This window comes from Aedes aegypti, chromosome 1, assembly GCF_002204515.2.
Source record: "Aedes aegypti strain LVP_AGWG chromosome 1, AaegL5.0 Primary Assembly, whole genome shotgun sequence".
Classification (NCBI taxonomy): domain Eukaryota; kingdom Metazoa; phylum Arthropoda; class Insecta; order Diptera; family Culicidae; genus Aedes; species Aedes aegypti.
This window is the reverse complement of record NC_035107.1, coordinates 81,977,222-81,995,166: the sequence shown is the minus strand read 5'-3', so window position 1 is coordinate 81,995,166 and position 17,945 is coordinate 81,977,222. Positions and strand designations below refer to the sequence as shown.

At 39.0% G+C, this 17,945-nt stretch overlaps 2 protein-coding genes across 10 annotated transcripts in view; both read left to right on the top strand.

Moving 5' to 3' along the window:
* Positions 1-1,429: 1,429 nt before the first annotated feature.
* LOC110674271 lies at positions 1,430-2,291 on the top strand. The gene is made up of 3 exons (XM_021838543.1): positions 1,430-1,558; positions 1,628-1,774; positions 2,019-2,291. Exons 1-3 carry the CDS (start codon positions 1,430-1,432, stop codon positions 2,289-2,291), a joined length of 549 nt encoding a protein of 182 aa, XP_021694235.1.
* Positions 2,292-14,552: 12,261 nt separating this feature from the next.
* The window catches only part of LOC5570456 (neuroglian), a 166,154-nt gene continuing 162,761 nt past the window's right edge, over positions 14,553-17,945 (top strand). For 4 of the 9 annotated variants that reach the window (XR_002499664.1, XR_002499662.1, XR_002499660.1 and 1 more), the window contains exons 1-2: positions 14,569-14,656; positions 15,232-15,534. The gene's annotated coding sequence lies outside the window, so the exon portion shown is untranslated. The other 5 variants (XM_021841109.1, XM_021841103.1, XM_021841124.1 and 2 more) reach the window with 5 other exon arrangements.

Below are 17,945 nucleotides of genomic sequence, written 5' to 3'. Positions count from 1 at the left end.
AACTTCGAATTGTCTAAACTGACTCCCGTTTAAACCGACATTTCTTTTTAGCTGCATACAGTGGGAATCCGCTCGATGGAGCTCCGCTACATGAAATGACTCGATGGTTGAATGTTCGCTGGTTGTAAAATGTTTCAATTAAAAAGCACTCGAATTTAAAGAGTAGATATCAAACTGACTTTGACGTCTGAGCATCGTCGCATTGAAGTCTCCATATATAGAACAAATGTGCGTGTATATGTGTGAATCGTGACGATTTGCTCACCAGCTGCGTGATTCTGGAGAATTTTCACCAGCTGTCAGTCGTTCCAGCTAAAGGGGTCGGATTTGCTAGATGCAATTAGAGAAAAAACGCTTCCTTGATCGATTCAGTTTTCGCAACAAGTTGCAAAATTATAATTTTTACAGCACGAGTCGTGCAATTAACTAACGAGACTTGTCGAATGGATCATTGAAGGTCACTCATTTGGCACTCACCGCATCAAAGCAGTGGCGCCACCGTATATGGGATTAAACATTGTGACAGCATTGCTGTTCTGTTAAACACACACGTCTACACTGGCGCTATCTATACATTTTATAGCGGCCGTTTTGGTTATTTTAATGATCCGCCGAGTGTTGCAAAAATTGAGTTTTGTAATAAGTTGCGTACAACATTTTTTGTAGTTTCGTAGAAAACCATTTGAGAGTATCCGAAATTATACCGGGATGAATTTAACATTATTTTCCTTTTTTTTTAAATTGGAATGGCGAGGGGCGTGACTCTAATCAATTCGGTTTAAATTTCATATACTTCAGCTCAATTTTGTTTAACTTTTGAAGCTACCTACAAATTATTTTCATTATATTGGATATTGAACTCATTTTTTCAGATTTAATCCATTTTCATAGTTTTCGCAAGTTATCGCAGATTTTGCACGCTCAGTTGCGTGGTTTCTTGAGCAAAATGCTAATAATCGATTAAATGTGAAATTATCCCAAAAAATCTCATAAAATGAGCAAATCCGTTTTGAAATCGCCCAATACGGAGCTAAAACAGTCGACGTTAATTTGACAGCTCTCGTTTTTTTCTGCGAAAACAAACTCCGCGAGCCATCGGCTTTTGTGCTCGGAATCACAGGAATGAGAATCAGCGTTGAGGTTGACGAGGCCAAAATCTAATGCTTATGATCTCCTGACATCATCCTGAGTAACAATATACTTTTGCTGGGGCACTATATTCTAGAAATAAGCATTGGTATAACCGATGGGGCCAAAACAGCTGCAGCAGTAAATTAGCCACGCCATATGTTTACGAATGTGAAAGCAAAACAAAGCATAAGTAAAGAAAGCGACTTCTAAACGGATTTTTGCTGCAGTATAGTTTAAGTTTTCTAAGTTTTTCGAACAAATTCGAAGCGATTTTAAATGCCGCGAGCCTTATAGCGCCATGATTACAACGGATATTTGTCGCGTGTGTATGGATGACAATTGGGACGCTTTCAATTCACTGTTCAACCCGAGGGTAGAAGTCCCGGTAACTCCGGCAGTCATGATTTCCTATTGCGCCGGAATTTCGGTAAGTGTTAGATTACCAACGAATAATAAACCTTTTTTTTTTTTTTTTTTAAATCGTTCTACTTAATAGGTCGAACAGGATGATGGTGTACCGGGAGTGGCTTGCACGGAATGCCTGAATGCCCTTCGCGAGGCATTCAAGATTCGAGAAGAGTGTCGCAAGGTGGACCGGAAGCTGATGAAGATTTTGAACATGATCCGACCTGAATTTTCAATTGTTAGTCTTTCTAATAGTCCTGGCGGGGAAGTGGAAGGTGAGGCTATTTCCAATAAAAAGGAGATTCAACTGGAGGAATCACCTTTGCCAAATGAAAGCAATTTAGTTCAAAACCTCTATTTGGACATCAAATCTGAGTTACTTCCTGTTCCCTTCGTTGATTGTATTGAAGAAAAGGAGACAGGTTCTGCAGATGTAGATGCTGGTTGGTATGAACGAATCGTCTAGCCCTTCCGGTGATCAGGATCAAAGATGCAGCCAGGAAGCTCTGGAAGAGATTCAGGACATTCCGGAGATCACTGAAACTCCCGTTGAGCACATGAAACAGGAGGAAATCCAAGAACTGCTGCATTTCGGACATGAATATCTAGTTGAAGAATTAAAAGAATCGAATGAAGAGGCTGTAGATGATAGTCAAAGACTTGATATGTCGCCTCCTCTTCCACTGTTGGTCGCAGAGGGAAGCAACGCTTTAGACGAAGCCCTGGTCTACGAAGACATGGAAGACCTTTGGTAGCATCTGGGCAACAAACAGAAGCAGTATGGGAAGAGGGAAGTTGCGATTCCAATGGGGCTGAGTTCTTAAACACACAAAAGACGATCAAAGGCAATTCTTGCCATGGCAGTCACGTAGAAAGCACCAGAAAAGACAAAAAGAACTCAATTTGGACCATTTCAGTGAAATTTCATAGACGATATAATACAATAACATTCGAACACTACTTGAGTACATTTGAATATCATTTAAAGCAATTTATGATCGAAATTAATCTCCAAAACATTTTGAGGGTTTCGGGAAATACCTCAAGTCAATCATTACCTTCTGGCGAATTTTGCTTTTCAAGATTCGGAGTAGGTTTAAGATTGCTAGCTCTCTCAGAACTATTGATGATTCTAATGCCTTCCATACCTTGTCTTATGAGCACTTCCGTCCGAAAAATACCCTCCAACGATAGGTTACCGCTGTGATTCATGATATACATAGATGTTCCGTACATGAATTCTAAAAACTGGAACCAAGTAGAAGACAAAGTAAATAAAACAGTTATGTAGCGTAACATAATTGCCCTTACCTTTGCAGTGGTTTCAGCCCGGAGGAATCAATGATCTTAGCATTCACTATGTATGTATGCTTCTCATTTTTATCAATTTGTTAAAAAAGTGCATTTTTCGTAGCAACTGTAACATTCACCAACTTCGTAGTCGCGAGATCGAAAATAAACAAAACATCAAAATCGATACAGGCCTATTCAAATGACGTCTCAAATCAGCTGATCTGGAAGCACTTTGACAATTCTTCTATGAAAATGACAGGCCCGTATTAGCACCGGTCCTCCACCGATGTAAACAAATGCATTGACGGATCTGTCACATGAAAAGGCCTATATTTTGACATTTGCGTTTTGGGGATGTGCGTTAATTTTAAGCGATTCGATGAGCTATTGATGATTTTATCGGATATGAATGATTTTGTGTGATCTTATTATTTTGCCCAAATTATAGATTAATTTGAATATTTTGGGCATTTTGACTCGGTTATGGCCTGAAATGGAGATAACGTGGAAGTGTCGTCCCCATAGTTTTCATCGTACTGCAGAATGGCGCTCTATCTATTTTTTGGTAGGTGGCCAACGGGCCACTCGCTGCGCTCGTATCACTTATGTTCGAGTTTGACGATTGCGCACTACTGCGTGTTTTTGGTATTGGGCGTTAATGTTCGCGAGACTATGTTTTGAATTAATAATTGTTCTAGCTGTTACGTCTGTTTGTCTGTGAAACCGACTTGGTGGAGATTTATGCAACCCCCTGAAAAAGCGCCAGTTTTTTAAGCCAGCCACTCGCACTCAACACTAGAATGATAGGTAATTTTAATATGAATGTCGCATTTCAAAATTAATGTGTCTCGTGCCTAGAACAGTATTTTTGGACGAACTGTCAAATCAGCACTTTCTTCAGCACCAAATTTGTGGCTTCACTTCAGTTGTTCGTGGGTGACAGCGGTTTCAGTCCTGTGGATTTTTACGGCTTATTGATTACTTGGGCAGAATTAATTGTTTTTTTTTATATAAGGTGAACATGTAACGTGTAATCGTCACTGACACTACAGTATCCCTATATAGAGCAGCTCTTGTTTATAAAAAAAGCAGTGTAGATCAAATGCAAATGTCAAAATTGAAAAAATCAGTTTTACGCATCTCAATTGGAAAATCAGGTAAAAAAAAAACACACAACTACTATTTCACAAATACAACGGTTGTGTTTTTATTTTTCCTAGATTTGTAAACCCGGATAAAAAATACAATACAAAAACAATATAACGTATTGTAACAGTACAATTTAAAACATTGGAAATACTATATGTTGGCTTACAACAAACTCAACGAGGGATTTCACAATCGAAAGAATAAAACACCTACGCACGAAATAACTTATTTATTAGATGTGTCTCACAAGACGGTCGAATTCACACTATAACAAACATAACGCAACAACAACACGCCAGTCCGCGCTTTTTCTCCCTCCTTCTTTGTCACGATACAGCGCTGCCAAATCACTTGCACTGAAGACCATTCACAGTGAGGCGAATACTGCTTCCTCCAACACTCCTCAGTATGAGCCCGTTTCCTAATTTTCCTCAATATCTCCTCCTGAAGCTTAACTCTCTTTCCACCACATGTTTCCTGGCATCGAGCTCCAGCTACCGAACTCTTCCTAGTCGAGCTTCTCCTGACCAGCTGCATCATCGTCAACCGCGCCGTCCTCTGAGCTCCTTCTGACTTCCGAGTTCCTCCAGCTGTTTCATGCTCGTCGTCCGATCAGCCAGCATCCGCACCTTCAGCCTCGTTCTCAGCATCTTGGCCTCCAACTCTTGGGAACCTCGTCCAAGCCACCTCCCGTCCAGACTCCACCTTCCGTCCAGGCTCTATCTCCTCACCGAGATTCTGCCTCCTCGTCTAGGCCATGTCTCCTCGTCCAGGTGCTTCCTCGTGGTCCCTCATTGAAGCCGCCTCAGCGTCCTCCAGGCATTCCTGGGCCCATAACCTGTTGGCTTACAACAAACTCAACGAGGGATTTCACAATCGAAAGAATAAAACACCTACGCACGAAATAACTTATTTATTAGATGTGTCTCACAAGACGGTCGAATTCACACTATAACAAACATAACGCAACAACAACACGCCAGTCCGCGCTTTTTCTCCCTCCTTCTTTGTCACGATACAGCGCTGCCAAATCACTTGCACTGAAGACCATTCACAGTGAGGCGAATACTGCTTCCTCCAACACTATACACTCAAGATAATGTGTTCATTTGATGCATGTGCCAACCCATATGGATTTCTTCAATGGGGGTGTGCATATGAAGGGTATGTGCGAAATCAATGGATTGTCGTCAATCTTTATTTCCATTGAAAGTACGATTATTTCATATCCAATACATAACTTTACATGGGCGGCTTCAATGGAGTATATTGATTGGCTAAATCATATTAATGAACGTTTTTGGTTTTTCTTGTTATATTCAATAATGATCAAAAATAAAGAAGAAAGTTTTATTGTATCCAGCTTTTTACGCTAGCTATAAATCATCCGGGGGTGATTCGATTATGATGTTTCTTGGCTACAATTTTTATGGTAACATCTTAGTAAGCCTTGAAGTAAAAATTATATTGTTATCAAATTGTTTTGACAGTTAAACGGTTTCCAATTCTTCAACATGCATTCGATGAATTTAAGGAACAATTCCGACCAGTTCTCGGCAAAAGTTCGCAGATTGTGTCCTGAAGATATTGAACGTTATCGTGAAAAGATTCAGAAAATCAACGGCGTGGATCCGTACACATTAGACTTTAGTGAAAGGTTATTCCGTTGACTGTAGATTACGACAAGATTTTTTGTCATTTGGTCACAAAAGTATCGTTCCGAAGTGGAGCACCCAACCGGAATATTAAGTCTCTCGAAGCGTACAAAGCCTTCCAGTCAGGCTTCGTGAAAAGTTTAGAAGGATGTAAGCTGGGAGATGTTTTCGTTGTCTATGGAAAGGTACGTAATCACAGCCAAACAGATATAACATTAAGAACTATTATCAATTTAAAACTTAGTACCGTAAACATTAACGCCCAACGCTTTAAATACTAGGGACGAATGACCTTCGGGTTAAAGTCCCTCTCAAACAACAACAACAGCTTTAAATACTGAGGTTTGCGAGTGTTGAACTCAAGCGATACTAGCGGCAAGATTGAGCATGTGGTACACTAACAAACATTAGAATTTGCCGCTATTTTGTTGTACGATGAACTGAATCCGAGTGTGATGTCTGTTTGTCTTTGCTTATATTACAACATACATTTCTCAAAATTTTAACATAACAATTTTGTTTTCACAAGGTGTTACATAGCATGAATTTAGGAGATCCACCAGCGGAATGTTGGGTAATCATAGATGATACTTGCGGAGAAGATGAAGGTGACAATGTAGGATCAATCGAATCAGCCCATTGCGACTGCACAGCTGGTGCTGGAGAAACGTGTTCACATGTTGCGGCGACCTTGTATGCACTATCATACGCAAGAGAAATATGTCTTGGTCGACAGGTAAAAGTAACATATAGATTTTTTGGCGATTCAAATATTATATGATTGAATTTAATAGTTATCCGTTACAGAGCTTCCTGCTTATAGGATGCAACCTGGAGGGAGTAGTGCAGACACAAACCTTTATGCAACGGTTGATTCAATGAGTTTTGGACGTCGTCGTGAAACTGAATGTGCATTGCGTCATGTTAACTTGGAGAAAAGCGACGAAGATTATAAAGAACTTATTCAGGCTATTGCGAGTTCAGGACAAAGAGTTGCAGCAAGCAAGGCATTTTTTCAAGAATCTATTGATGAAACGGAATCTCCCCATATCCAAAGGAGATCTGAACTGGAACGATTCTCGTTTTGCAACTTTTTTGATCGGAACAACGCTTCAAAATCCTTGGAAGAATTGATCGAAATAGCAGAGCTTATCAATTGGCACATCGAAGATGCCGATCAGATTTCAATCGAAGAACATACTAGAGATCAATCATCTGATCCTCTATGGTTCAAGTTACGTTTTGGTAGGGTAACGGCTTCAAACTTTGCGCGATGTGTTAAAGCAAGACAAGATACTCCTTCCAAATCTCTTCTGGCTACAATTTTTGGTGAAAATTCAGCGCAAAATATTCCAGCCACTCTTCATGGAAAACGTTATGAGCACAAGAGTGTAACCATAGCTATTAATTATTTTCAACGGCAAAATCATCGTAATGCAATCGATCGTAAATGTGGTTTGATGCTATCAGAAGATTACCCATTTTTTGCTGCATCGCCCGATCATTTACTTTTTTGTGAATGTTGCGGAACTATTGTCGTTGAAGTAAAATGTCCGTTTAAATTCGATACGCTCTCTGAACCAGAGGGCATAAATGTATTGCTAAATCGATCTCAGCCGTACTTGCTGAGAGATCATGACAATAATATTATCCTGAATCCTCGCCATCAGTACTACTATCAAGTACAAATGCAAATATTCATATGTAAAGCGTCATATGGATTGTTTGTTGTATGGGCACCAAACTTTTCTATAATATTAAAAATTGAAAAAAAAAATGAAGAATTTTGGACAAACAACTCTGAAAAAGCTGCATCTTTTTTCAAAAATGTGCTGGCTCCTGAAATTCTAGGTCACTATTTTTCCACACATCGATGATGCCAATTATGTTATTAAGACTATTATCACAGACAAAATTATATTGCAAGTGAGAATTTAGTTATTGTGTGAGGTTATTGTAAGTTCTCTAAGAAATAAACTATTCGAAAAAATGTTTTTAATGTTTTGATTTGTAGCTCCCCTCTTATAAGGTAAAACATGTCGTAATCCAAACATGGCTATCACAAAGGCCGGCTTATAAACCCTATTCACTAAGCTAGGAAGCACAGTCCAGCACACTGCCCATGTTCGCATAGTCGACGTAAGCGCCAATATGACAAATCCAATCCAACTCTACTTATGGCTGAACAATAAATTCGATATTAGGAAAGCCAACAATAGTTATAAACATAAAAAAAAACTTTTTCACGCTATTAATTCTATTAAAAATGGTTGGTGTTCAGACAGACCGGACTAGATCATATTTTGGTCTTGTGAACATAAGTAAAGGACTCTGTCAATTTCGATTTTTCCGATGCTATTTTGATACAGATGTTTCATCAAACAGTTAGTTCCATTATTACAGTAAATAATGCAAATATTTTCCTATTCCGAACACTTGGGGTACGTTTTCCTTAAATCATAAAAAAGACTTAGTTCAGGTTCAGACAGACACCAACGAAATAATCTATAGATAGCAATTTAATAGGCATGTCAAACGAATCTTTATTAAACAATAATTGAAGGACACAAATTGAATAACGCGCTACAAACAACAACAATCATATTCAAAACTGCTTCTCCGTTATGACTATGGTTCAAAACAGTTATTGGTAATCGATGGGATAATATTTCGTATTTTTGTCTCAGGCTTCCAATTGACCTTTCAACCTCATTTCTCACTGATGCCAATGCTCTAGTTCGTTCTATTGCAACCGAACTCATTTGATGCCGCCTACTTGATGAATCTGGTACTTTGAGTACAGCACCCAAGTCATTTATGGCTTTCTTCACGGTGAACCCACGGTCAGCAAGAACAAGGTCTCCTGGACTAAGTTTGTCTAAGAATCCGCAGTTTTCGGTGATATACTTATCTGATGAACGACCAGAGTATGGTTTCGAAATGAACGATATTGTTCCGAAAGGTGTTATGCCAATCATTTCTTTAACAGTGTAGTGGTGCTTGTAATTACTGTACATTTTAATTATGGCATCTTTCATTCCAGGTTTTTCAGTAAAAATTTCAAAGCAATCCACTATCACTGATATATTGCTTGAAAATATTTCCTTGTACTTCTGTGGACAATTACTTTTCAAGATGTCAGGTGATGGCCATTTAACCAATCCTTTGAGCTGCTTATACAATGAGTAAAGTGTCGAATAGAAGTTTTTTGTTACTGTTGCCGGACATACATCAAAAACATATGCCAAGGTATTGAAACTCAAACCAAGCCTCAAATACATAAGAACCATAATGAAAGATTGTTGCTTGTTGAGCGATGTGGAAAATGTGTTCATTCCTGTAAAATGAAATACTTAAAACTTCGTAGCACTATAACAATACAAAGCAAACCTTTTTCGACAAAATTAAAAATAAGCACGAGAGCAGCATATGTTGGTAACCCTGTGAAATGCTTCACTTTCGAATCATTATCTTTGAAGCAGTCTAGATCGTACTTGAAAAGCTTCAAAAGTTTTTTTTTGATCTTCAATTGTTTTTACTAAATCTTCAATTTGGCGATTCTTTTGATCTAATTCAGTTCATATTTCAGAATAAGCGCGTCACGATCCGTACGTCAGTTAAAATGTTTTCCAGCCAATCTTCATTCAAATTCATCTCATATTCGTCATTTGCATAGTAGTTCAAATTATCCTAAAAGTTGTAATTTTGGTTATTATTTCAATGTTCCATGATAATTGGACAATTGGGGTTATTCTACGAGTGGCGTGAGGTGAGAATTGTCGGTCTCGTATAGCGAGGTGACCATCCTCGACTCGAGTGAAGTGACTATCCATTTGGTCTCGTATAGCAGACCGAAAATTCTCACCTCATAACACTGGTAGAATAGAACTCCTGATTTTTGGCAGAGCTCCCAGTCTTCTTGTTATAGTGATCTTCATTGTTGATGTAGATACTAAAATGATTGAAAGTTGGAGTATTTCAGGTCTGAGTATGACTCCCTGTCGAGAGGCAAAAGAGACGAGTACAAAACTATGTTAACATACCGTACTCATATTTCTATCCTCTGTGTCCAAAATGTCCTGAACTTCCTCATCTTCTAATATTATGTCCATGGGTAAATCTTCCCTAAAATCTTCAGTACTCGTATCGTCATTTGATTCTGTAGCGTTACACCCAAACTTTATTTCTTTTAGTGAACCTGTATCATCACAACTTTCATCATGAAGGTGAGAATAAATGCCTAAGCGAAGAGTTGGAATCCAGTTCCCGGCGCTTGTATCGTTAGAAGCTGCGGGTTTATCTACGATTGTAGACCATTAATTACAGGTCATTATTAGGTTTTTAAAATCAAGTTATTGAGAAAACCTACCGGTTTCAAAATGGTGTCCACAGATATATTGTCTTGTGACATTTTTTCCGCACATTCCAGCAGCCGCAACCCACAATTCTCTCCTAATAGCATCACGAGCAGTTTGTATAGCCGGAAAACGATGAAAACTCACTTTATCTTTGCCCTGCTTTGCACCACAGCCATTAATACAGCATTTTATAGGCATTTTGTAATCGATTTGAAAACGAAAATTGTTGATAACAACAAACATACGTTCCTTGGTTACAAGTTTTTTCATTGGCATACTATGATTGATGCTATAATGATAGCTATAATGTTGTCAAGATCCGTCAAGTGGGGGTGATTCATTTTTTTATAGCGGCGAAGCGTAAAAAGCTGGATAGATTAATAGACCTTAAATTAATAGGATAATTAATAGATAAATATTTTCAACAGCCTCAATATGCGGTATGATAAAATAAATAATTATAATAAGCGGGTGAAGCAGACGAACCGAAAATTGCTTGTTGAGGCAACTCGTTTTGGTCTTGGCAGTGAGGTGGGTAGTTCATCAGTCGGTTATCGTCCTGGTCATCGTTTATTGCTGTAATATTCTCTGCATAAAAGTAGATTAAGTTGTAACAATATCATAGAGTTGATTTTCAGCCATAATTACCTTCCAATTCAAACAAAATATCGCTGAACAAATGCAGCTTATTTAGATCACCACCGCGAAGACTTTTTACGGACGCCATGTTTTTACACAATGTGCTTCAGAAGAATGTATACATTGCACATACTTTGAATACGTTTCAAATGGTGTATATGTGCTGCAAATAGTATGGCACATATAAAACTAATGATTATGGAAATTTAAGCAACGTATGTGCAAATCCACATTAATTCAAGGGAGCCGTTTTCTTGAGTGTACAGTATATTGTTAAATAACAATACATTTACAGAACAATATATTCTTTTGAACAATTCACTGTATGGTATATGAGGTTATAACAATATATTGTATGGGTGGTTAAGTATCGTAACAATACAAATTTTGATATTTTCTCATACATGACTTTGATAACAACAAAAAGATACATTGTTGTTTATTGGTAACAAAATTTAGCAGATTACTGTAAAATATGTTGTTTATGTATTGTTTTGAATGGAAATTTGTGTATTGTTCTACAATACACAAACAATTCAAGAAAAAGTATTCTGATTGGTGATGAAAAGAATAAAATTTGTATTTGTTATGGATTATTCCCAACTCACCGGATATTTTCGCCAACAGTAGCAAAAGAGTTTCTACTCCTATATAGAGGTATAAATCATCAACACAGACAAACAGACGTAACACTTAGAACAAATCTCGATCCAAATCATAGTCACGAGGACATGTACGCCCAATGCTAGAATTAGTGTATTTGGCCGACGGGCCAACAGATGGCGGTAGTGTGTAAACGTCAAACGCGAACAAAAACGATGCGAGCGCTGCAGGTGGCGGATTGGCCACCTACCATATTTTTGAACCGACCGTTAAAAAGGTGGTCGATGGACAATGATGAGAGTGTGACGTCTGTTTGTCTGTGTCATCAACATTGTTGCATTTTCCCTTAGAAAAATCACAGTTTAAATCACTTTATTTTTACTTTTTAACTATTTTTACTCAATGTCTCTTGCTTTCTGAACTTGTTTTGTTTGCTTTTGTCAGTCAAGCAACACAGAAAAATGTAACCGTTATTTTACACGAAAATAAGAATTTGGCCAAAATTGTAAGGTATAAAACCATTAAAAACCAATACAATTTTCTGTTACAATACATTAAATTGTTATTGATTTGTATATTCAATCAAAATAATATTGCTTCGACATTCAATTACAATACATTGTATTGTGTCCAATACGTTATATTGTACCACAGACAAACAGACGTAACACTTAGAACAAATGTCGATCAAAATCATAGTCACGAGGTCATGTACGCCCAATGCTAAAATCGGTGTGTTTGGCCGATAGGCCAACAGATGGCGGTAGTGTGCAAACGTCAAACACAAACAAAAACGATGCGAGCGCTGCGGGTGGTGAATCGGCCACCCAACATATTTTTGAACCGACCGTTAAAAAGGTGGTCAATGACCAATGATGAGAGTGTGACGTCTGTTTGTCTGTGATTGTACATTATTGGTTTGTTCCATTAACTGAATGGTACGTTTTTATCCAGGAATAGGAAGCGTAAAATTGCATTTTCAGTATTTATTCATTATTGACTTCGCAGCACCAATCTGGAGTTCGCCGGTTGGACTTCCGAAGCGAAGTTTTGAACGAACTAACTGTCATTACTCTGCCGGCTCGGTTTTTATCTCGACTGTTTTAGAAATAGAAATAATAAACCATAGAAGAATAATGTCGCTGGTGTTCCCTATGTTCTCGCTCAGAAACATGTTGGGTACATAAGTGTTAAACTGCATACATTTTCGCGTTGACATTTATAGCCCCGCCTATCTCCGCCAGCAAAAGATGTTCCTGCTGCGACGCCAGCGACATTCTTCTTCTATGGTTTATTGCTTCTATTGTTTTAGAAAACTGTCCAACATCACGTCGACGGAAGAAGTTTCACCACAACGGAGGATTTGTCAGTTCGAGCGCGCCAAAATCTTTCCGATTGTAAATGTGTTGGCGGTGATTAAGGTGCAACTGTTTGCTATCCATAAATGATGATCAATTTTGTAGTTTTGGGGATGTGATATCGGTTCTACCGGACATAGATGAACTGAAAGTGTATCAACATGCCTGTTGTTAGAAAGCATATGATTCGGATAGATCACCGAATGATCGATATGATATAAAACAGAAATATTTTCTTTTCAACGATAGTTTGAACACAGACAAACAGACGTCACACTCTCATCATTGTCCATCGACCACCTTTTTAACGGTCGGTTCAAAAATATGGTAGGTGGCCAATCCGCCACCTGCAGCGCTCGCATCGTTTTTGTTCGCGTTTGACGTTTACACACTACCGCCATCTGTTGGCCCGTCGGCCAAATACACTAATTCTAGCATTGGGCGTACATGTCCTCGTGACTATGATTTGGATCGAGATTTGTTCTAAGTGTTACGTCTGTTTGTCTGTGGTTTGAACATATGTCGTTTTCGTTTTTAGGAACTGGGTCGGAGATCAACGCATAAACAAACCAACGTCAAGTAAATTGGCTTGTTTAGGGGTATCCGTTTTCTTACATATTCTGAATTTACGCTAAAAATTGAATTAGAATCCAAAGTTTCAGAATTTTTCATGACCTGGAACCATTTTTAAATCACGTTCGAAATTAGTATGGAAATCACTTTTGAATCACCCCTCGGCAAATTTTACTCCGGGACGAGCTATCATTATGTAAATTGAAATGTCATTGAGTCGACGGATTGAAATCTTTTTTAATCATTTATAATATCAAAATTAAGATATTGAAGCGCAATAAAATCGTGTTTTAAGCGAAGTATGCACTTCAACAGAAAAGTAATCGCCTATCTCGATGCGTGGGAAATTTCTTGCAAGAAATGCTCAAGAGAAGCATTTATCTTTGATCGCAGTACGCAGTTGAAAAGAAATGTCAATTCAAATGGAGCTCACTGTAGGAAATTTCTTGACCATTTCTTGGGCAGAAATTTTTACTTTTCTTGGGCGGAACAGCATACTTAGCTTTACTTAGAAAAATGTGCTCTTTCGATCAAGCTACAAAGAACCGAAAATTTTTAATCTCTAAACAACCCAATTGTAGTTCGGTCGAACCTGAATCGGGTAAAGCCCTCAGTACACTCTTTGCCAAGTGTGCAAATTTTTCCACACGCATAAACTAACACTTCAATATCCACTTGACACTTCAAATGTTTTGTCATTGTTGAGATCGATGTTTGCATGTTGGTTTATGCGTGCGGAAAAATTTGCACACTTGACAAACAGTGTACTGAGGGCTTAAGGGTTGAAACTGTAATTCAGAACGAGTTGCGCCAGTTCCAACCTAGGTTCAAAAACGAATTCGACAATAGATTGTTCATGGATGCCCCGAGGAGTCTATCGTGTGTTACCTTAAGTTCGTTATAAAGAAGAAGAAATTGAGCGAAGTTCTTTTTCTGAATTTTATCTGGATGCACAATAAAATTTAACAATTTGCTCCATTTTTACTTTCACCTCATTGAACTCATTTTCCCGGGAGCTGTGAAAAATTTAGTACATCGTCACCAGACATACAAGAAAATCTCCAAAATGCATTCCGATAATCAAGCAACCTCACCAATCGCCCAATGCTTTCCGTCAAAAATTGCATGTTTATCCAACCAACACACCCGCTTACACCTCACAGCCCACGAACACAAATAAACGTTCGTACACTCCGCTTCGCAGTTTACCGTTCTCTCGCTTTCGCACCCACACAACCATTCATTGGGCAAAACAAAACCACCCCGCGCACGCACACCATCTCAATCCGAAACATAAACTTCGTATCCGTACACGACTTGATTGCTGGCCCTAGCTCCCGGTTTACATTCAACTGTGTTGGTGAGAGTGGGAGTCAGACAAGTTTGGGCTCGTTCTTGCCTTTGGTCCGTTCGTCGTTTTCATTCATTCGCTAGTGAAAAGTATGGCCGAACGAACGTCGTAACGTCGAGTCGTGAGTGCAGAAGAAGAAATGTAGTGGCAAGAGTGATCAGGATTTCTTTCTAGTTTTTGCAACTTTTCCTCGGTGTTAAGTGCGGATCAATCACGGAAAATCGGAAGTATACTGTGTCAGAAATTGGATTTTGTGCTTTTGCCGGCAGGGGGACTCAAAAAAGTGCCAATTTCTGTTCGATTTCGAATTGGGAGGCGCCGCACCCAAAGAGTGACTACTGGACTTGGAGCTTGGTGGGGCTTTTCCTTGTGTGAGAGTGTAAACGAAGCATCGGCGGAATTTCGATCGGTGGTGGCCCCAAAACGGCGGCTGGAAGACCCGTTATTCCGTGGCGGAAGAATCAAGCAGGGGGTGAAGAGAAAAAATTGACACGAACCGCATCAACCGCGAAGCACTGCAGTGTGTTGTTCTTGGCGACCAGACGGGAATTTTTCCTTAGCGACGGAAACGTCAAAAATTTGGTGTCAATATTTTCGATTTTCATTGTTTTTCCAGGGCTTGAAAATTTGTTTTGATTTCAGTTTAGGTACTTCGACTGTTTCTTTCATTTGGAGAGAAAGAGTTCGGAGATTCATTCATTTTCATATTTCCTCAGAGTGTTAATTTTAGTGTGATGACATCATTTTGACCCCCGCCCGAATAAAATTGTGTCCGAAGAGCCGCGAAGAGAAGTGCGGGAGAAGCGTTCGAGTTTGACGACGGAGAAGCGCTTGAAGTCGTGGTCGTTGCTGTTTTCTTGGTGTGTTAGAAGAAGGTGTGTGAACGTGGGGGGAATCCGAAGCGAAGAAGAAAAGTGTGTGCATTTCGGTTATCCGGCAATTTGTTGGCAGAGGTGAAACAGGTCCGGAACTGCTGGGAAAATCCGGAAATTGACCACCGGTCGTGTAGAAACGAACAAGTAAGTATGCTGATGTATTCTCTCCCCCCATAGGGGGATGCGAATTTTCATGTTCAAAGAAAATCGATTTTTCCCCCCGGTTCCCAGGGTATGGTAAAAGACGGGGAGCGTGTGGCTTGAGGGGAAAGTCATTGTGACGGACTAGTGTCGTGATCGAACGTTTCACGACTTGGAGCCAGTAGGAACAAGCGATGGATGTTTTGCTTGGTTCCAAAGCAAGGCAAACTTGAAAATAACCAATTTTATTCGGCGGTTGTTGTGTGAACACGCAAAGTCGTGGATCGGGAACTGTTTTGTGCCGGTTTGGCAAACGAATCGAATCGATTTTGGGATAGAAGGATGGGTAGTTTCAAACACGCACATGGTGACTAAGTCTTCTTGAACGCTTAACACCTAAATTGGATCCAGAAACCTGTATGTAAAGGGCGAACACGAAATTATTGTGACACCGAAAATGTCATGCCAATTTTCTTATCATGTTTAGAATTAAACCAACATTTAGGGTGGTTTTATACATATATTTACAGAAGTTAATTCGATGGAGCCTTGAGTGTAAAATTGAAGGCATTTTCGCTTAATGCGCTCCAACAAAGTCTTTACAGTGTCATCCGGTACCAGTTTTCCATGTTTTTTTTTCCATTTTCTTAACATGTCTTTCTCGTCTTTGGCTGTCTTCTTGCTCTTCCGAAATTCCCGCTTCATTATTGCCCAGTACTGCTCCACCGGGCGCAGCTCCAGACAGTTTGGCGGATTCATGTCCTTTGGAACAAAATGGACAGAATTGGCCTCATACCACTCCAGGACACTTTTGGAATAGTGGCATGATGCCGAATCAGGCCAAAATAGCGGAGCTTCGTCGTGCTGCTGCAAGAACGGCAAAAGGCGCTTCTCGAGGCACTCAGATTTGTAGATCTCGCCATTTACTGTGCCCTTTGTCACAAAAGGCTCACTCCTCAGTCTGCAAGTGCAGATGGCCTGCCAAATGAGATATTTGGAGGCGAACTTCGACATTTCCTTCTTCTTAAATTTGTCGTCCATATCGAACATGCTCTTGCCGGTGAAAAACTCCAACCCCGGAATTTGCTTAAAATCGGCTTTTATATACGTTTCGTCGTCCATCACTCAGGAAGCAGCCACATTTTGTCAGCATCTTCTCGTAGAGCTTCCGTGCCCGAGTTTTAGCCGTCGATTGTTGCCGCTCATCGCGGTTTGGGAAGTCCTGTCCTATGAAAGTGTGTTGGTATAGCTCCTAGAGAAATCCCTCAAGAAAATCCTCTAAATATTTCTCCATACATTTTCTCAGATTCCTTCAGCAGTTTCTATAACGATTTTTCAAAAAGATGCTTAGAGGAATTTCTCCAGAATTTGCTGCAAAGCAACCTTGAGTACTGAAATGCTACTACCTTTAAAACTTTCATCAGCGATAACTCTGAAAATTTTCCCACATGCTAATCCAGAGTTCTCCCCATATTTAGTTATTTTTCGAATTATCTAGTTGTTACACTAGGAGATCTTCAAAAAATTCCAACATTAGTTTGAGCAAAAAAACTTAATGGTTTATTGCAGAGTTTTGAAGAAATGCATTTATGGAATTTTACATAAACTTTTCAAGAAATTCAAGAATTTCAGGAATTCTTCTAAACATTTTCATAGGATCTCAACGAATCATCCACCCATTTCTCCCAGGATTGGCTTTGAAAATTTTACCAGGAAATCTACTAAAATCTCTATCAGAATTTCTCCAATAAAATTCAACCAGGGATTACTCATGCAGTTCCTCTAAAAATGTCTAAAGGCATCTCTCTACCATTACATCCAAGGATTACCATTTAAATTCTTCCAACTATTTCTCTGGTTAGTTGATAAGTAACAAAACACCGCATACAGCAATTCTAGACAAACATTAGAATCTTCAGAAACGTTGCTGTTCAGCCCATTTTAGCCTACCCATCACTTCAGGTATGTTCCGTTTTGGTCACGTTCCGATTTTATCAACAAATTATTCCGTTTTATCAAACATTGATATTTTGACACATTTACAATCTATTTCAATAGATAAATGATTAAAATCGACTATTTACAGTATGGCTCATAAAAAATGCGAAAATCGTCGTATCATGTTTTATGACAGTTTTTACATATAAAATGTGAATGAAACATAAATATTACAACCCGATTCTGTTTTTGCACGGGGGATGCGTACCGTGCAAAAAAAAAATTATCAGTTCCAAATTTCAAAAACCGTGCAAAAAAAGTAACATCAGTTCTCGATGTTTCATACAAAAATAAGGTTTTGGCGGAAAAAAATGTATGGAAACTTTTTTTGCACGGCCGTGTAAAAAAAATCCGTGCAAAAACAGAATCGGGTGTATTCATTACTTGTGTTGTTTAATCTACTCAGACTCAGTTTT